Source organism: Macaca nemestrina, chromosome 6, assembly GCF_043159975.1.
Source record: "Macaca nemestrina isolate mMacNem1 chromosome 6, mMacNem.hap1, whole genome shotgun sequence".
In the NCBI taxonomy this organism is placed as follows: domain Eukaryota; kingdom Metazoa; phylum Chordata; class Mammalia; order Primates; family Cercopithecidae; genus Macaca; species Macaca nemestrina.
In genome coordinates, this window is record NC_092130.1 from 4,087,711 (window position 1) to 4,109,166 (window position 21,456).

The window sequence follows — 21,456 nt, forward strand, 5'->3', positions numbered from 1 at the left end:
TGTATTTTTTAGTAGAGAAGGGGTTTCACTGTGTTAGCCAGGATGGTCTCGATCTCCTGACCTCATGATCCACCCGTCTTCGCCTCCCAAAGTGCTGGGATTACAGGCTTGAGCCACCGCGCCCGGCCTGCCTTTGTCCTTTTACCTAGAATGACTATTATCCCTTTGATTGTTTGGAGTTTTTTGTCTTTCAAGACACAGCACAGATACCATTATGTGTGAAATCCTTTCAGATGACTTCTCCTCCCAGGTTAAACTAACCCCTTCCTCTACCATGTCTCCACTGAATCCATGCAAACCTCTCTCTATCCTCAAGAATTTAATGATATTGAAAATAGAAATGTATTTCTACTTCATTTTCCAATTATGCATCACTACTATAAATATACTTGATTTGCATATATCAATACTGTATTCTGCAACCTTGCTAAGTTCACATACTAGTTTGAGTAAACTTTTTTTATCTATTCCTTAGGATTTCTTTTTTTTTTTCCTTTTTTATTCTTTCAATTTATTTTATTTTTCTAAGTGTTTGCTTACATTTTACTTTTATTTTTATTTTTTACTTTTTTTATTATAAGTTCTAGTATACATTGCACAACGTGCAGGTTTGTTACATATGTATACATGTGCCATGCTGGTGTGCTGCACCCATTAACTCATCATTTACATTAGGTATGGTATATCTCCTAATGCTATCCCTCCCCCATCTCCCCACCCCACAACAGGCCCTGGTGTGTGATGTTCCCCTTCTTGTGTCCAAGTGTTCTCATTTTTCAATTCCCACCTATGAGGGAGAACATGTGGTGTTTGGTTTGCTGAGAATGATGGTTTCCAGCTTCATCCATGTCCCTACAAAGGACATGAACTCATCCTTTTTCACGGCTGCATAGTATTCCATGGTGTGTATGTGCCACATTTTCTTAATCCAGTCTATCACTGATGGACATTTGGGTTGGTTCCAAGTCTTTGCTATTGCGAAGTGCCACAGTAAACATACATGTGCATTGTCTTTATAACAGCATGATTTATAATTCTTTGAGTATATACCCAGTAATAGGATGGCTGGGTCAAATGGTATTTCTAGTTCTAGATCCTTGAGGAATCACCACGCTGTCTTCCACAATGGTTGAACTAGTTTACAGTCCCACCAACAGTGTAAAAGTGTTCCCATTTCTCCACATCCTCTCCAGCACCTGTTGTTTCCTGACTTTTTAATGATAGCCATTCTGACCGGTGTGAGATGGTGTCTCATTGTGATTTTGATTTGCGTTTGATAGCCAGTGATGATGAGCATTTTTTCATGTGTCTGTTGGCTGCATAAATGTCTTCTTTTGAGAAGACATTTCATATCCAAGGATATGTCTGTTCATATCCTTCACCTGCTTTTTGATGGGGTTGTTTGATTTTTTCTTGTAAATTTGTTTAAATTCTTTGTAGATTCTGGATATTAGCCCTTTGTTAGATGAGTAGATTGCAAAAATGTTCTCCCATTCTGTAGGTTGCCTGTTCACTCTGATGGCAGTTTCTTTTGATGTGCAGAAGCTCTTTAGTTTAATTAGATCCCATTTGTCAATTTTGGCTTCTGTTGCCATTGCTTTTGGTGTTTTAGACATGAAGTCTTTGCCCATGCCTATGTCCTGAATGGTATTGCCTAGGTTTTCTTCCAGGGTTTTTATGGTTTTAGGTCTAACATTTAAGTCTTTAACCCATCTTGAGTTAATTTTTGTGTAAGATGTAAGGAAAGGATCCAGTTTCAGCTTTCTACATATGGCTAGCCAGTTTCCCCAGCACCATTTAATAAATAGGGAATCCTTTTTTCCCATTTCTTGTTTTGGTCAGGTTTGTCAAAGATCAGATGGCTGTAGATGTGTGGTATTATTTCTGAGGGCTCTGTTCTGTTCCATTGGTCTATATCTCTGTTTTGGTACCAGTACCATGCTGTTTTGGTTACTGTAGCCTTGTAGTATAGTTTGAAGTCAGGTAGTGTGATGCCTCCAGCTTTGTTCTTTTTGCCTAGGATTGTCTTGGCAATGCAGGTTCTTTTTTGGTTCCGTATGAACTTTAGTTTTTTTCAATTCTGTGAAGAAAGTCATTGGTAGCTTAATGGGAATGGCATTGAATCTATAAATTACCTTGGGCAGTATGGCCATTTTCACAATTGATTCTTCGTATCCATGGGCATGGAATGTGCTTCCATTTGCTTGTGTCGTCTTTTATTTCATTGAGCAGTGGTTTGTAGTTCTCCCTGAAGAGGTCCTTCACATCCCTTGTAAGTTGGATTCCTAGGTATTTTATTCTCTTTGAAGCAACTGTGAATGAGAGTTCATTCATGATTTGGCTCTCTGTTTGTCTGTTATTGGTGTATAGGAATGCCAGTGATTTTTTTCACATTGATTTTGTATGCTGAGACTTTGCTGAAGTTGCTTATCAGCTTAAGGAGATTTTGGGCTGAGATGATGGGGTTTTCTAAATATACAATCATGTCATCTGCAAATAAGGACAATTTGACTTCCTCTATTTCTTTCTCCTGATTGTCCTGGCCAGAACTTCCAACACTACGTTGAATAGGAGTGGTGAGAGAGGGCATCCCTGTCTTCTGCCAGTTTTCAAAGGGAATGCTTCCCGTTTTTGCCCATTCAGTATGATATTAGCTGTGGGTTTGTCATAAATAGCTCTAGATACGTTCATCAATACCTAATTTATTGTGAGTTTTTAGCATGAAGGGCTGTTGAATTTTGTCGAAGGCCTTTTCTGCATCTATTGAAATAATCATGTGGTTTCTGTCTTTGGTTCTGTTTATATGATGGATTACATTTATTGATCTGCGTATGTTGAACAAGCCTTGCATCCCAGGGATGAAACCCACTTGATCATGGTGGATAAGCTTTTTGATGTGCTGCTGGATTCAGTTTGCCAGTATTTTATTGAGGATTTTTGCATCGATGTTCATCAGGGATATTGGTCTAAAATTCTCTTTTTTTGTTGTGTCTCTGCCAAGCTTTGGTATCAGGAAGATGCTGGCCTCATAAAATGAGTTAGGGAGGATTCCCTCTTTTTCTGTTGATTGGAATAGTTTCAGAAGGAATGGTACCAGCTCCTCCTTGTACCTATGGTAGAATTTGGCTGTGAATCCATCTGGTCCTGGACTTTTTTGGCTGGTAGGCTATTAATTATTGTCTCAATTTCAGACCCTGTTATTGGTCTATTCAGGGATTCAACTTCTTCCTGGTTTAGTCTTAGAAGGGTGTATGTGTCCAGGAATTTATCCATTTCTTCTAGATTTTCTAGTTTATTTGCATAGAGGTGCTTATAGTATTCTCTGATAGTAGTTTGCATTTCTGTGGGATCAGAGGTGATAACCCCTTTATCATTTTTTATTGCGTCTATTTGAATCTTCTCTCTTTTCTTCTTTATTATTCTTGCTAGCAGTCTATAATTTTGTTGATCTTTTAAAAAAATCAGCTCCTGGATTCACTGATTTTTTTGAAGGGTTTTTTGTGTCTCTATCTCCTTCAGTTCTGCTCTGATCTTAGTTATTTCTTGCCTTCTGCTACCTTTTGAATGTGTTGTTCTTGCTTCTCCAGTTCTTTTAATTGTGATGTTAGGGTGTCAATTTTAGATCTTTCCTGCTTTCTCTTGTGGGCATTTAGTGCTATAAATTTCCCTCTACACACTGCTTTAAATGTGTCCCAGAGATTCTGGTATGTTGTGTCTTTGTTCTCATTGGTTTCAAAGAAGATCTTTATTTCTGCCTTCATTTCGTTATGTACCCAGTAGGGTACGTAACCTGCTCATTCAGGAGCAGGTTGTTTGGTTTCCATGTAGTTGAGTGGTTTTGAGTGAGTTTCTTAATCCTGAGTTCCAGTTTGATTGCACTGTGGTCTGAGAGACAGTTTATTATATTTTCTGTTCTTTTATATTTGCTGAGAAGTGCTTTACTTTCAACTATGTGGTCAATTTTGGAATAAGTGCGATGTGGTGCTGAGAAGAATGTATATTCTGTTGATTTGGGGTGGAGAGTTCTGTGGACGTTTATTAGGTCCGCTTGGTGCAGAGTTGAGTTCAATTCCTGGATATTCATGTTAACTTTCTGTCTCGTTGATCTGTCTAATGTTGACAATGGGGTGTTTAAGTCTCCCCTTATTATTGTGTGGGAGTCTAAGTCTCTTTGTAGGTCTCTAAGGACTTGCTTTATGAATCTGGGTGCTCCTGTATTGGGTGCATATATATTTAGGATAGTTAGCTCTTCTTGTTGAATTGATCCCTTTACCATTATGTAATGGCCTTCTTTGTCTCTTTTGATCTTTGTTGGTTCAAAGTCTGTTTTATCAGAGACTAGGATTGCAATCCCTGCTTTTCTTTTGCTTTCCATTTGCTTGGTAGATCTTCCTCTATCCCTTTATTTTGAGCCTATGTGTGTCTCTGCACGTGAGATGGGTCTCCTGAATACAGCACACTGATCGGTCTTGACTCTTTATCCAATTTGCCAGTCTGTGTCTTTTAACTGGTGCATTTAGCCCATTTACATTTAAGGTTAATATTGTTTTTTTGTTTTTTTTTTTTTTTTTTTTTTTTTGAGACGGAGTCTCGCTCTGTCGCCCAGGCTGGAGTGCAGTGGCGCGATCTCGGCTCACTGCAAGCTCCGCCTCCCGGGTTCACGCCATTCTCCTGCCTCAGCCTCCCGAGTAGCTGGGACTACAGGCGCCCAAGGGTTAATATTGTTATGTGTGAATTTGATCCTGTCATTATGACGTTAGCTGGTTATTTTGCTCGTTAGTTGATGCAGTTTCTTCCTAGCCTCGATGGTCTTTACAATTTGGCATGCTTTTGCAGTGGCTGGTACCAGTTGCTCCTTTCCATGTTTAATGCTTCCTTCAGGAGCTCTTGTAAGGCAGGCCTGGTGGTGACAAAATCTCCCAGCATTTGCTTGTCTGTAAAAGATTTTATTTCTCCTTCACTTATGAAGCTTAGTTTGGCTGGATATGAAATTCTGGGTTGAAAATTCTTTTCTTTAAGAATGTCAAATATTGGCCCCCACTCTCTTCTGCCTTGTAGAGTTTCTGCTGAGAGATCTGCTGTTAGTTTGATGGGCTTCCCTTTGTGGGTAACCCAACCTTTCTCTCTGGCTGCCCTTAACATTTTTTCTTTCATTTCAACTTTGGTAAATCTGACAATTATGTATCTTGGAATTGCTCTTCTCGAGGAGTATCTTTGTGGCATTCTCTGTATTTCCTGAATTTGAATGTTGGCCTGCCTTGCTAGGTTGGGGAAGTTCTCCTGGATAATACCCTGAAGAGTGTTTTCCAACTTGGTTCCATTCTCCCCATCACTTTCAGGTACACCAATCAGACGTAGATTTGGTCTTTTCACATAGTCCCATATTTCTTGGAGGCTTTGTTTGTTTCTTTTAACTCTTTTTTTCTCTAAACTTCTCTTCTTGCTTCATTTCATTCATTTGATCTTCAATCACTGATAACCTTTCTTCCAGTTGATCAAATCGGCTACTGAAGCTTGTGCATGCATCACGTAGTTCTTGTGCCATGGTTTACAGCTCCATCTGGTCATTTAAGGACTTCTCCACACTGGTTATTCTAGTTAGCCATTCATCCAATCTTTTTTCATGGTTTTTAGCTTCTTTGCGATGGGTTCGAACATCCTCCTTTAGCTTGGAGAAGTTTGATCGTCTTAAGTCTTCTTCTGTCAACTCATCAAAGTCATTCTCCGTCCAGCTTTGTTCTGTTGCTGGCAAGGAGCTGCATTCCTTTGGAGGAGAAGAGGCGCTCTGATTTTTAGAATTTTCAGCTTCTCTGCTCTGGTTTCTCCCCATCTTTGTGGTTTTATCTACCTTTGGTCTTTGATGATGGTAACGTACAGATGGGGTTTTGATGTGGATGTCCTGTTTGTTAGTTTTCCTTCTAACAGTCAGGACCCTTAGCTGCAGGTCTGTTGGAGTTTGCTGGAGGTCCACCCCACACCCTGTTTGTCTAGGTATCACCAGCAGAGGTTGCAGAACAGCAAATATTGCAGAATAGCAAATGTTGCTGCCTGATCATTCCTCTGGAAGCTTCATCTCAGAGGGGCACCTGGTCGTGTGAGGTGTCAGTCGGCCCCTACTGAGAGGTGCCTCACTGTTAGGCTACTCGGGGGTCAGGGACCCACTTGAGGAGGCAGTCTGTCCATTCTCAGATCTCAAACTCGGTTCTGGGAGAACCACTACTCTCTTCAAAGTTGTCAGACAGGGACATTTAAATCTGCAGAAGTTTTTGCTACCTTTTGTTCAGCTATGCCCTGCCCTCAGAGGTACAGTCTACAGAGGCAGGCAGGCCTCCTTGAGCTGCGGTGGGTTCCACCCAGTTCAAGTTTCCTGGCTGATTTACCTACTCAAGCCTCAGCAATGGCCGGCGCTCCTCCCCAGACTTGCTGCCACCTTGCAGTTTGATCTCAGACTGCTGTGCTAGCAATGAGTGAGGCTCCATGGGCGTGGGACCCTCCGAGCCAGGTGCGGGATATAATCTCCTGGTGTGCCGTTTGCTAAGACCGTTGGAAAAGCACAGTATTAGGGTGGGAGTGACCCGATTTTCCAGGTGCCATCTGTCACAGCTTCCCTTGGCTAGGAAATGGAATTCCCTGACACCTTGTGCTTGCTGGGTGAGGCGATGCCTCGCCCTGCTTTGGCTCTCGCTCAGTGGGCTGCACCTACTGTCCTGCACCCACTGTCCGACAAGCCCCAGTGAGATGAACCCAGTACCTCAGTTGGAAATGCAGAAATCACCTGTCTTTTGCATTGCTTACGCTGGGGGCTGTAGACTGGAGTTGTTCCTATTCGGCCATCTTGGAACCTAGGATTTCTATATACATTTCTATATATGTGTTGTCTGCAAATAAGTCTTACTTCCTTTCCAATCTGTATATATATATTTTTTGCCTTATTACAATTGCTAAGGCATTCAGTATAATTCTGAATAGAAGTGCCAAGAACAGACATTCTTGCTTTTTGCTTTTTGAGATGGGGTCTTGCTATGTCACACAGGCTGGAGTGCAGTGGCATGATCCTATGACCTCAGCCTCCTGTGTAGCAGGGACTGCAGGTGCGTACCTCCAAGCCCAGCTTTTTTTTTTTTTCATAGAGACGTGATGTCACTACAGACTGGTCTTGAACTCCTGGGCTCAAGGAATCCTCTTGCCTTGGTCTCCCAAAGTGGTGGGATGACCAGCGTGAGCCACTGTGCCTGGCCATTGCTTTTTCTTTTTCTTTTTATAAGTACATAGTAGATACATATATATATAATATAATATAATAATTGTATATTATATATATTTATGGGGTACCTGAGACATTTTGAGACAGAAATATTTTGAGACATTATATAATGTGTAACAATTACATCAGGGCAAATGAGTATCCATCACCTCAAGAATTCATTTCTTTGTCAAGAACATTCCAATTATACTCCCTCAGTCATTCTGAAATGTATAATAAAATATTGCTTACTGTAGTCACCTTGTTGTGCTATCAAATACTAGATCTTATTCATTGTATCTAACAATATTTTTGTACCCAATAACCATCCATTCTCTCCCAACCCCCTACTCCCCTTCCTAGCCTCTGGTAACCATCATTCTACTCACTATCGCCATAAGCCTAATTTTTACCTCCCACAAACAGTGAGGACATGCAAAATTTGTCTTTCTGTGCCTAACTTATTTCACTTAACAGAATGCTGTCCAGTTCTGGAAGGTTATTAATAATTATTGATTCAATTTCTTTATTGGATATAGGTCTACTTAAATTATCTACTCATACACCTCTTTTTTTTTTTTTTTTGCGACAGAGCCTTGCTCTGTCACCCAGGCTGGAGCACAGTAGTGTGATCTTGGCTCACTGCAACCTCCGCCTCCAGGGTTCAAACGATTCTCAGGCCTCAGCCTCCTGAGTAGCTTAGATTACAGGTGCCTGCCACCATGACTGGCTGATTTTTGTATTTTTAGTAGAGACAGGGTTTCACCATGTTGGCCAGGCTGGTCTCGATCTCCTGACCTCAGGTGATCTGCCCACCTTGGCCTCCCAAAGTGCTGGGATTACAGGCGTGAGCCACCATGCCTGGCCCCTCTTTCCTCTTCCCGCTCCTCCTGGTGCTGTGAGCTGTGCTGCCTGAAGTTGGGGAAGCGGTGACATAAGCTTTCCCTTGGCTGCCCCAGCTGGTGTCTCACTGTATTGTGTGGACCCCAAATCCCCTGGTTCTGAGCCTAACACAGCACCAGGTCTCGTGCAGGAATTGCAGTCCTTGTGGCCTAGACTGCCTTTCAAATTTATTTAGCACACCAGAGCACCTTAGCCCATGGTGGTGGGGCTAGCTGGAACTCAAGTTCCGACTGCTAGGATGGACGATTTGCCTCTGGCTATGTGTGTTCTAAATGCTCCTGCTGTGGGCACCAGCCAAATTCTGCCGTGTGTTGTTTTCTGCTGTGACAGAGCTGCAGTGAGTTCCAATGCAAACTCCCACAATCACTTCACTTTCCCTTTCCCAAGCACATAGATTCTCTCTCCACATCATACTGCACTGCTGGAGGATGGAGGAGGGGTGGTATAGGCAATTAAAGACTACCTTTCCTAACCTCTTCAGTGCCTCTTTCCTTAATATGTTAAAACCAGGTACTGTGATTGCTCACCTGTGTTTTAGTTCTTATGAGAGTGTTTTCTTGTGTGGATAGTTGTTCAAGTTGGTGTTCTTGCTGGGGGGAAACTGCTGGAGGGTTCTATTCGGCCATCTTGTTCTGCCTCCCCTGCTTATTCTTGAACTTAGAAGAAAGAATTTCAGACTTCCATCATTAAGTATAATTCCAGCTGTGGGGTTTTCACAGATGCCTTTAAGGAAGTTCCTTTCTTTTCCTAGTTTACTCAGAATTTAAATTTGGAATAGCTTTTAATTTTGTCAAATGCTTCTTCGGCATCTGTTAAGATGATGATGATTTTTTGTTCTACTAATATCAGAATTTATATTGATTGATTTTCTAGTGTTAAATTAACCTTGCAATCCTGGGAAATCTTCTCTTGGTTATGATGTATTGTTCTTTTCCTATATTGATGGGCTTCAGTGAATTGATATTCTGTTAATAATTTTTGCATATTTATCCTGGGCACAGTGGCGCATGCCTGTAATCCCAGCACTTTGGAAGGCCTAGGTGGGAGGATCTCTTGAGCTCAGGAGTTCAAGACCAGCCTGGGCAACAAAGCAAGACCTCATCTCTACAAAAAAAAAAAATAAATAAATAAACTAGCTGGGCGGGGTGGTGCATGCCTGTGATCCCAGCTACTTGGGAAGCTTAGAAGGGAGGACTGCTTAAACCTAGAAGGTCAAGGCTGCACTCTGGCCTGGGCAATAGAGTAAGGCCTTGTCTCTAAGAAAAATAAATTTGCATGTTTATGTGGGATTTTTATTTGTAATTTTCTTTTTTTGTAATTTCTTTTTCTGTTTTTGTTATCAGAGTAAAACTGAATTCATAAAATAACTTGAGAAACAGTCCCATCCCTTCTATTTAAGTTGTGTTTGAATGGTGCTATGTCTTTCTTAAATATTTGGTGAAATTCACCAGTGAAGCTCTTTGCACCTGAAATTTGCTTTTCAGGAAAGGTGCAAAATAAAATTACAAATTCAATTTCTTTAGTAGACATAGGGCTATCAATATTTTATCTGCCTTCTTGTGTTAGTTTTATGACTTGTGTTTTTCCAGAAATGTGTCCATTTCATTTAAAATATCAAATTTATTGGCATAAAATTGTTCATAATATTCCCTTATCAACTTTATAATTCTATACTCTGTATAGATTTATTCCCAATTCCTATTTTTATTCCCAATATTGGTAACATTTTTTAAATCCCTGATAAATCTAGCTAGACATTTATTGATCTTTTTAATCTGTTTCCTATTTCATCTATTTCTGTTATCTTTATTATTTCCTTCTTTCTACTTTAGATTTAATTTGTTCTTTCTCCAGCTTCTTAAATGGAAGCTTAGGTTTAGACTTTTTTCTTTTCTAACATTAACATTTAAAACTAAAAATTTCACTGTAATGACTACTTTGGCTTCATCCCACAATTTCAAAAAGTATGTGAATTTTTCTGAAGGACACAATTTTTAATATGTACTCATTTTATTATCATCTGGTTCAAATTTACTTCCATTATGGTCAGAAAACATACTCTGTAAGATTTTAATCTTTTGAAATACACTGAGACTTATGTCCTAACACATGGCCTACCCTGGTGAATCTTCCTTGTGTACTTAGGGAGAAAAAGTGTATTCTGTATTTGTTAGTTACAGTTCTATAAATATCAATCAGGTCATGGTAGCTAATAGTGTTTTTCAGATCTTTGATTTCTTTACTTTGGTGGGGGGAGATCCAGTTGTATTATCAGTTACAGAGTGAAAAGTGTCCAACTACAGTTCTAACTTTGACTGTTTTCCCTCTTAGTTGTTTGCTTCACGTATTTTGAAACTATATTTATTAGGTGCATATACACATGTAATTCTCATAACTTCCTAATGTATTAACTCTTTTATCATTATGAAAGATTCCTCATAGTCTCCAAAAATCTTCCTTGTATTGATGTCTTGTTTTTCTGGTAAGAACAGAGTTACTACAAATTTCTAGTGCATACTATTTGCATGGTATATTTCTTTCTATCCTTTTACTCTCAGTGTATTTGCATCTTTATACGTAGAATGTCTCTCATATAGACAGTACATTTCATACAGTTAGCACATACTTGGTTTTTGCTTTTTTTTGGTCCAGTCTGACAATCTCTGCCTTTTGTTTAGAATTTTGGTCTATTTACACTTATTTACATGTTCAGTTTTAAATCTACGATCATACCGTCTCTTTCCTATTTCTTCTATCCATTACTTGTTTCTCTGTCCCTCTTTTCCTACCTCCCTTTATGCTAGTCACATAATTTTTGGCATTCCATTTTAATTCCTCTATTGGTTTTCTATGTATATCTCTTTTCATCATATTTTTAATGGTTGCTCTTGGGACTACAGTGTATAAATTCAATTTATTCCAGTGTACTTTAGAAAATTTTAGAAAATGTACTGAATTACTTGGCACAGCATGGTGGCTCAGGCTTGTAGTCTTAGCACTTTGGGAGGCCAAGGCGGGCAGATTGCTTGAGCTCAGGAGTTGGAGATCAGCCTTGGCAACATGGTGAAACCCCATTGCTACAAAAAAAATTAGCTGGGCATGGTGGTGCGTGCCTGTAGTCCCAGCTACTTGAGGGGTTGAGTCAAGAGGATTGCTTGAACCTGGGAGGTTGAGATTGGGAGGTTATCCTGTGTATTATCTGTATACATTGTAAAAAGATATTAAGACATAACAAAAAATCATTATTTTTGTTTTACACACGTTTACAATTTCATGTATACTTCATTCCTTTGTGTAGATCCAAATATCCATTTAGGTGTCATTTCCCTTCAGTCAAAATGTCTTATAGTGCAAGTCTACTAGTGAAAAATTCTCTCATCTCTGTTTATCCAAAAATGTCTTTATTTTCCCCTTATATTTGAAGGATAATTTCGCCAGATGCAGAATTCTTGACTGAAAGCTTTCTTTTTTCCATCATTTGAATATGTTGGTCCAATGTCTTTTGACCTTCACAGTTTCTGATAAGAAGTGAGGTGTTGGCCGGGCGCGGTGGCTCAACCCTGTAATCCCAGCACTTTGGGAGGCTGAGACGGGCGGATCACGAGGTCAGGAGATCGAGACCATCCTGGCTAACACGGTGAAACCCCGTCTCTACTACAAATACAAAAAAACTAGCCAGGCGAGGTGGCAGGCGCCTGTAGTCCCAGCTACTCGGGAGGCTGAGGCAGGAGAATGGCGTGAACCCGGGAGGCGGAGCTTGCAGTGAGCTGAGATCCAGCCACTGCACTCCAGCCTGGGCGACAGAGCGAGACTCCGTCTCAAAAAAAAAAAAGGAAGTGAGGTGTTAATTGCACTGTTGTTCCCTATGTACAATATACCATTTTTCTCTGGATAGTCAGTAAGTGGTTTTCATTGTGATTATCTTGCTTTCAGTCTGCTATACTTCTTGGGTAAGTTAATTTTTTCCCATAAAATGTGAGAAAATTCCAGTCATTATTTCTTTAAAACATTTTCTATAATCTACTGCTGCCGTTCTTTCTAAGACTCTAATTATACCTATAATGGATTGTTTGATATTGCCCTACCTACCTCTTTTCAACTTTATTCCGGCTTTTTCTCCCCTGTTTCTTGAAACTGGGTGATTTCTATCGATCTAGCTTGAACTTCATGGCTTCTTTTGCCAATCTGCTTTGTTTTCTAATCTACTGTTGAAGCTATTTAGATTTTAAAAAATTTTCAGTTACTGTATTTTTCAACTCTCAAATTTCCATTTTTATAGTTTCCATTTCTTGGTTGAGATTTTCTACCCATACCTCTTTTCAACTTTATTCTGGCTTTTTCTCCCCTGTGTCTTGAAACTGGGTGATTTCTATTGATCTAGCTTGAACTTCATGGCTTCTTTTGCCAATCTGCTTTGTTTTCTAATCTACTGTTGAAGCTATTTAGATTTTAAAAAATTTTCAGTTACTGTATTTTTCAACTCTCAAATTTCCATTTTTATAGTTTCCATTTCTTGGTTGAGATTTTCTACCCACTCATTGATGTCATATTTTATCTCATTGAACACATTTACAATAACTGCTTTGAAGTTTCTGTTAAATCCAACAACTAGGCTCACTCAGAGTCAGTTTCTATTGACTGCCCTTTCCCCCTCCTTGAGTACGATTCACACTTCTGTTTCTTTGCATGCCTAGACACTGGGTTTAACTGTGTTCTTCTAAGAATTGCTGTGGGATTTTTGTTGTTGTTCTAGTAGATATTAATACTTAACCTGCCTAGATTTGAACTGCAAACTTTGTCTCCCTTGTACAATATAGGTACTGATATCTTTATTCTTATGGTTTCCAGCTGCTGTTGTTTTAACCTGGCTTCTTGAGGCAGAGGGGTCCTCTGTTGTGCCTACATAATTTGGCTGTCAGCCAAGCACCTGAGCAGTCCTTATACTAAAATTTTGTGGTTCACCCTTCTCACGATTTTTCTTGTTTGCAAGGATTCTTCTGTAATTTCTTGCTTTGCCAGCCTTGACCTCTGTCCCCTAACATTTCAAGTCCATAAAATCTCAGCTTTCTGCCACCCAAACTGCAAATGATTGGGGAATGCAATCAGTTAAAAAAGCCACAAAGTCACAGGTATCACCCTATGCAGCTATCTTATATGAATAGATTCCTCTCTGGTATCTGCCTGATTTTTCACTGGGCCCTCAGAGAGTACTTTAACAGGTATGGTGAGGGAGTTTCACAGATTGGAAATAGAATCCAACTGCATTGCTCTTCAAACTTTGGAGAAGTCAGTTGCTCTCCTCTTTGATAGTTTCATAGCACACTGTACATACTAATGTTACTTTAGCACATATCATGAGGCATTTTGCAGGATACTTAATTATCTTCTTCCCCATTTGAGAATAACCTCTTTTTGTATCCTGTATCCTTGTTAGCTATAAGGTACTTGGATCCAACACATGATTAATAAATAAATTTAATCTAATAATATTTGTTAATTTTTCATTATTCTCTCATACTCTCCCTAACTCCTAATTAAGTAATTTGCATTTCCATCACATATTGCTCCAATTAAACTTTCACAGATAACAAATTATCTTTCTAATTTTAACAGTTGGATTACCAGAGGGAGGAGAAACACAGATTACTAAGGCGTCCCGTTATTTGGCATCTGCAGAGTGAAACTAGGAAACAATTCCATCAGGCCTCCTAATTAACCCTATTTTCAGACATTGTGAAGTGAACATTATTCACATTTTAGAGCAAAACAAAGAAAGCTCAGAAACCAGAACACTTTTCTTTTGGGGCTTTGGACTTAATAAATTGGAAGTGTCAGATTCACCTATACCAGCAAACGACTGACCCAAAGCTTATCACCCACTTACGGTATTGATAATAGGATTTGCTGCCTATCACTCTAGTTTCTTCTCACAGTTTTTGGTTAATTTTACTCTTTGGAGACTTTTGTTAATTCTTGCCAGCTTGGCTAGCAGGAAAAATTAGTTTCAGTCAGAATCCTGTTTGTTTGTTTTTCAGTGGAGAGTCCTTCTAAGTTGGCTATACTCCTGAAGGAAAAAATTCCTGGTCAAGGCTTGTGTTGAATTTGTATCCAGTGACCTTGTTAAACTCACTCAATTAGGTCCTAGGAGGGCTGTGTTGTTGTTGTTGTTGGGGGTGGGTATACTCCTTGAGATCTTCTGCATAGACAATCATGTCATCTGGAAATAGGGACAGTTTCATTTCTTTTTTCCAATCTGTATGCCTTTTATTCCCCTTTCCTATTTTACTTTTTTTGTAGAAATGGTATCTCCCTATGTTGCTCAGGCTGGTCTTGAACTTCTGGGCCCAAGCAATCTTTCCTCCTTGGCCTCCCAAAGTGCTGGGATTACAGGCATGAGCCACCATGCCTGGCCTATTTCCTTTTCTTAACTAATTGCACCATTTGAGACTTCCAGCACCATCTGAATAGGAGCGGTAAAAGCAAGTATCATTGCTTTGTTCTAAATCTCACAGTCCACAATCAAATGTGGGAGCAAAGGGCTGATCTAAGGTTTCAACTTAAAATTAAAAGGAAAGCAGAGTGTAAAAGTTTGAAAAATTTACAACCCAGTCCTGTGGTAGGGAAGGAACAAGCATTTTTAGGAGAGAAATTTAAAGGGGCTGAAGAGCAACCACTTGCAAAAGAAATTAGCAAGACAATGGGGAAAAGGCCTAGAGACCTAGACGGACAGAATGCTTTCAGGAGCCCAATCCAAATTCAGGCTGTTCAGGCCTCAGGCATGGCTCAGGCTGCCAATCAGAGGCCCTGACAGCTTCTATGTGGTGTTAAGTCTGTAGACACACAGAATGCGAGAGTGCATTCTGGCAGTTTCCACCTAGATTTCAGAAGATGTATCAGAAAGTCTGCATGCCCAGGCAGAAGCCTGCCACAGGGGCAGAGCCCCCGCAGAGAGACTCTACCAGGGGAGTGCCAAGGGGAGATGTGGAGTTTGAGCCCCTACAGAATCCCCACTGGGGTACTCCTTAGTAGAACAAGGCTGCTGCCCTCCAGAGCCCAGAGTGGTAGAGCCACCAGCAGGTTGTACTTTCAGCCTGGAAAAGCCAAAGGCACAACTCCCACCTGTGAGAGTAGCCATATGGGCTGTGCCCCAGTAAAACCAAGGGGTGAGGCTGCCCAAGGCCTTAGGAGCCCACCCCTTGCACCAGTGTGCCCAGGATGCAGGACATGGAGTTAAGGGAGATTATTTTGGAGCTTTAAGATTTAATGTCTGCCCTGCTGAATTCTGGACTTGCATGAGGCCTATTACTCCTTTCTTTTGGCCATTTTTTTCCTTCTGGAATGGGAATGTTTACCCTATGCCTGTATAACCATTGTATCTTAGAATTCAATAACTTGCTTTTCATCTTACAGGTTCACAGCTGTAAGAAATTAGCCTTCAGTCTCAGAGGAGATTTTGCATTTTTTAATTGATAGTGAAATGAGTTAAGACTTTGGAAACTATTGGGAAAGGATGATTCTATTTTGCAATGTGAGAAAGATATGACATTTAGGGGGCCAGGGAAAGAATAATACAGTTTGGATATTTGGCCCCTCCAAGAGTCAGGTTAAAATTTGATCCCCAATGTTGGAGGGAGGACCTGGTGGAATTATGGGGACGGATCCCTCATAAATGTCATGGCCATCCTCAAGGGATTGAGCCAGTTCTCACTCATAGTTTCTTCAAAATATGATTGTTCTTTTTTCTCCTCCTCCTTCTCTCACCATGAGACATACCTGCTCCCCATTCGCCTCTGCCATGGTTGGAAGCTTCCTGAGGTCCTCACCAGAAGCAGATGCTGGTGCCATGCTTCTTGCTCAGCCTGCAGAATTATGAGTCAAACAAACCTCTTTTCTTTATAAATGACTCAGCCTCAGGTATTCCCTTACAGCAATGCAAAATGAACTAAGACAGCTGTTCTGAATCCTTTGTCCCTCCATATAAACTTTACAATCAGTTTGTTGATGTTCACAGAACAAATTGCTGGGATTTTGATTGGGATTGCATTGAATCTACCAATTAAATCAGGAAGAATTGACATCTTGATGACACTGAGTTTTCCTATTCACTAACATATTTCTCCATTTATGTAGTTCTTCTTTGATACCTGTCATCACAGTTTTGTAGTTTTCCTTATAAAGATCTTGTAGATATTTTGTTATATTTATGTCTATTTGTTCAATTTTTGAGAGTGCTAATGTAAATGGTAATGTATTTTTCATTTCAAATTCCACTTTTTCATTGTTGGTATATAGGAAAGCAACTGACTTTTTTGTATGTTAACCCTGTGCTCTGCAAACTCACTATAATTGCTTGTTAGTTCCAAGAGGTTTTTTCTAGATTCTTTGAGATTTTCTACATAGAAAAATCATGTCTTCAGTGAACAAATACAATTTTCTTTCTTCCCAATCCACATATCTTTTGTTTTTTTTTTGAGACAGAGTCTCACTCTGTCACCCAGGCTGGGGCGCAGTGGTGCAATCTCAGCTCATTGCAACCTCTGCTTCCTGGGTTCAAGTGATTCTTCTGCCTCAGCCTCCCAAGTAGCTAGGACTACAGGTGCTCACCACCATGCCTGGCTGATTTGTATATTTTTAGTAGAGACAAGGTTTCACCACGTTGGCCAGGATGGTCTCGAATTCCTGGCCTCAAGTAATCTGCCTGCCTTGGCCTCCCAAAGTGCTCAGATTACAGGCGTGATCTACCATGCCCAGCCCTGTATCTTTCTTTTCTTCTGTTTTCTTGTCGCATTAGCTAGGACCTCCAGTACAATGCTGAAAAGGAGTAGTGAGGAGACATCCTTGCCTTATCCCTGATCTTAGTAGGAATGCTTCAAGTTTTTCACCGTTAGGTATGATGTTAGTGGCAGGTTTTTGTAGATGTTCTTTCTGAAGTTCCCCTGTATTCCTATATTCCTAGTGTGCTGGAAGGTTGTTGTTTTTTTTTTTTTTAATCATGAATGGGTGTTAAATCCTTTTTTGGCATCTATTGAAGGGATCATGTGATTTCTCTTCTTTAGCCTACTGATGTGGGGTGAATTGCATTAATGGATTTAAATGATGAATTGACTTTGCATACCTGGGAGAAATCCTACTTGGTCACGATGTATAATTCTTTTTGAACATTGTTGGATTTGATTTGCTAATATTTTATTGAGGATTTTTACATCTGTGTTCATAAAAGATATTGGTCTGTAGTTTTCTCTTATAATTTGTCTTGTTTTGGTATTAGTGTAATGTTGGTCTCACAGAGTTAGTTACAGAGTAGTCCCTCTGCTTCTATTCTGTGAAAGATTGTTGAGAATTTATATCATTTATTCCTTAAATATTTGTTGGAATTCACTCGCCAACCCATCTGGGCCTGGTACTTTCTGTTATGGAAGGTACTAATAATTACTGATTCTATTTCTTTATTGAATATAGGTCTACTTAAATTACTTATTCATAAACCTTTTTTTTTTTTTCCTTTTATGTTTTGCTCTGTCACCCAGGCTGGAGTGCAGTGGCATGATCTCAGCCCACTGCAACTTCCGCCTCCCGGGTTCAAGTGATTCTCCTGCCTCAGCCTCCAGAGTAGCTGGGATTACAGGTGTGTGCCACTACACCTGGCTACTTTTTGTATTTTTAGTAGAGATCGGGTTTTGTCATGTTGGCCAGGCTGGTCTCAAACTCCCAGCCTCAAGTGATCTGCCCACCTCGGCCTTCCCAAGTGCTGGCTGGGATTACAGGCGTGAGCCACCCAGCCATCATACACCTTTTATAACAAAAATCTAAATTTTAAAAACCATTTGTTCTACCCAAATTGATCTATAAGCTTAATAATTACAAACAAAATTCCAATGGGATTTTAAAAAGTAACAGATAAGATTATTCATAACTTCATTTGAAATAGAAAAAGCAGTCGGGCGTGGTGGCTTGTGCCTGTAATCCCAGCACTTTAGGAAGCTGAGGTGGGCGGATCACTTGAGACCAGCCTGGCTGATATGAAACCCTGTCTCTACTAAAAATACAAAAATTAGCCAGGCATGGTGGTGTGCACCTGTAATCCCAGCTACTCAGGAAGCTGAGGCAGGAGAATCACTTGAACTCCGGAGGTGGAGGTTGCAGTGAGTTGAGGTTGTGCTACTGCACTCCAGCCTGAGTGACACAGCAAGACTCCATCTGAAAAAAAAAAAGGAAAGAAAAAAACAAAGAACTTTACTACTGCTGCATATAATTGACACTGCTGCTGCCATCTTCACTAAATTGGAGTTCACCTGGGCCCTGCTTCTTCCCGTCACCAGCTTCTGGTAGAACCTAGGTCCCACATCTTAGCACTAGGTGCAATGGAGCCTGGGAAAGTGAGCATCTGCCATTTCTGCTTCTTTACACAGAAGTAGATTGTATCTCTGAAGGTGAGAGTTCTGTACACTCCTAGTATTCTGAAATTCAGACACTAGGATCTCAGAAGGAATGACATAATGTCCACAATAGTGGTATATATTAAAATAAAAAAGACATATTACTCTTTATCCTCAAAATTCCACTGCAAGGAACTTGTCCACTTGTCCTACAAATCCTACAAACATTTTTTTCCTTTTTTAACCATAAAATGCAGAGAAAAAAGTCGTATTTTAATGACTATGCAAGAGGATTCATCATATCATAGTCTAACAGCAAAAAAATTAAAATCAAGAGACTGGCTAATTTAGGTTTTTAAAAATTTTTATTAAAATTTCTTTTTAGTTTCATAGGTTTTTGGGGAATAGGTGGTATTTGATTATACAAGTAAGTTCTTTGGTGATGATTTGTGAGGTTTTGGTGTACCTACCACCCAAGCAGTATACACTGAACCCAATTTGTAGTCTTTCCGCCCCTTTCTCACCCCTTCCCCCTGAGTTGCCAAAGTCATTCTTATGCCTTTGCATCTTTAGCTCCCACTTATAAGTGAGAACATACGATGTTTGGTTTTCTATTCCTGAGTAATTTAACATGACTTTTTAACATTAGAATAACATTTTTTAACATTAGAATAACATGCAGCTGATAAAATGATTATTGAATGAATACTTACAATGTACCAGGCACCATATTGTGCACTGGGAATACTATTGTGAGCAAAATGAATAATGGTCTGAATGTGGTACGAATTTTTAAAATGTCTATTATATATATTTTTAATTTTAAAACATATATACTAATTATATATATTAATATATATAAATTTTCTTTTCGCTTTTATTTTAATGCCTATAATAAGCAGTTTAAAAAAGTTAGTATGACCCCATTGGGAAACAATTATACACCTACATATGTTTGTGCACACACAGGGAAAATTTCTGGAGCAATACACAAAAACTGTAGTAATCTAGAGTAGAAATAGACAGGGGCAGGTTCTTACATAAGAATTTCCTACCTCTATTTACAATTTATTTTTTATTTTTATTTATTTTTTTTTTTTGAGATGAAGTCTCACGCTGTTGCCCAGGCTGGAGTGCAGTGGCGCGATCTCGGCTCACTGCAAGCTCCGCCTCCTGGGTTCACGCCATTCTCCTGCCTCAGCCTCCTGAGTAGCTGGGACTACAGGCGCCCGCCACCGCGCCCGGCTAATTTTTTGTATTTTTAGTAGAGACGGGGTTTCACTGTGGTCTCGATCTCCTGACCTTGTGATCCGCCCACCTCGGCCTCCCAAAGTGCTGGGATTACAGGCTTGAGCCACCGCGCCCGGCTACAATTTATGATTATTATAATTAGTGTTGAGATAGAGTCTTGCTCTGTTGAACAGGCTGGAGTGCAGTGGCACGATTTCGGCTCACTGCAACTTCCACCTCCCAGGTTCAAGCAATTGCCATGCCTCAGCCTCCAGAGTAGGTGAGACTATAGGCGCATGCCACCACTCCCAGCTAAGTTTTGTATTTTTAGTAGAGATGGGGTTTCGCCATGTTGGCCAGGCTGGTCTCGAACTCCTGACCTCAAGTGATCCGCCCGCCTCAGCCTCCCAAAGTGTTGGGATTATAGGCCTGAGTCACCACGCCTGGTCTATTTACAATTTAAAAATAATGTTTATAATTTTTTTTTTCAGATGGAGTCTCGCTCTGTCACCAGGCTGGAGTGCAGTGGAGCCATCTTGGCTCACTGCAACCTCTGCCTCCTGGGTTCAAGCGACTCTTAGTCCTCAGCCTCCCAAGTAGCTGGACTACCATGCCTGGCTAATTTTTTGTATTAGTGGAGATGGGGTTTCACCATATTGTCCAGGCTGGTCTCGAACTCCTGACTCAAGTGATCTGTCCACCTCAGCCTCCCAAAGTGTTGGGATTACTGGTGTGAGCCACCGTGCCCAGCCTAATGTTTATTTATTTATTTATTTATTTATTTATTTTTTTATTTATTTTTTTTTTTTTTGAGACGGAGTCTGGCTCTGTGGCCCAGGCTGGAGTGCAGTGGCGCGATCTCGGCTCACTGCAAGCTCCGCCTCCCGGGTTCACGCCATTCTCCTGCCTCAGCCTCCCGAGTAGCTGGGACTACAGGCGCCCACAACCGCGCCCGGCTAATTTTTTGTATTTTTAGTAGAGACGGGGTTTCACCGTGGTCTCGATCTCCTGACCTTGTGATCCGCCCGCCTCGGCCTCCCAAAGTGCTGGGATTACAGGCGTGAGCCACCGCGCCCGGCCATGTTTATAATTTAAAATAGGAAAAATTAATTTTTGAATGATATGATTATGCACCTTTAAAACATAAGCAAACCAGAGAACCCATTGGAGGGTACATGGTTTCCTTCTGGAATGAAGTAAATGTTCTAAAATTAGATAGTGGTGATGGCTGCACAACTAAGAGAATTTTATGGTATGGTATGGAATTATACCTTAATAAAGCTGTTATTAAAAGACCCACTGGAATAAGGTAATACTTTACAAATTAGCTAACGTAAAAATACAAAACTAAATTCCTTCCAGTCAGGAAGGAACACTTTGCCTTCATGGGTAGCCAGACCCACCAACCTCCCAAAGACAGCTCAGGATGAATGAGGGATGTTGGAAGTAATCTGTAGGCTTACAAGGAAGCTGAACTTGATTTAAGACCCAAGTTAATTTCACATCTGATGTATTAAATTAAAAATGTAGATGAATTTTGCTTTCTATTCTATGGCAGCTCCATACAGCTGTACTGAATATTATATTAATAAGTTCACTAACATAATATTTGGGGGAACGGGTTAAGAAAGAGAAGGTAATTTTTTAAAGTACCTGATAAGAGTTAAAAAAAATATATAGCTTGGTGTGGTGGTGTATGCCTGC

The 21,456-nt window shown here is 40.2% G+C and overlaps 1 protein-coding gene across 5 annotated transcripts in view; it reads right to left on the bottom strand.

Annotated features, from left to right (window-relative positions):
* The window catches only part of LOC105480933 (SUMO interacting motifs containing 1), a 93,301-nt gene that overhangs the window by 51,692 nt on the left and 20,153 nt on the right, over nt 1-21,456 (bottom strand). Inside the window, exon 1 of one of the 5 annotated variants that reach the window (XM_071098062.1) lies at nt 15,920-16,533. The exons of the other annotated variants lie outside the window; for them this stretch is intronic. Coding sequence (XP_070954163.1) covers nt 15,920-15,991 — 72 coding nt within the window. The 5' untranslated portion in view covers nt 15,992-16,533. Of the gene's footprint in view, nt 1-15,919; nt 16,534-21,456 lie in introns of those variants that run through there. 5 annotated transcript variants of the gene reach the window in all.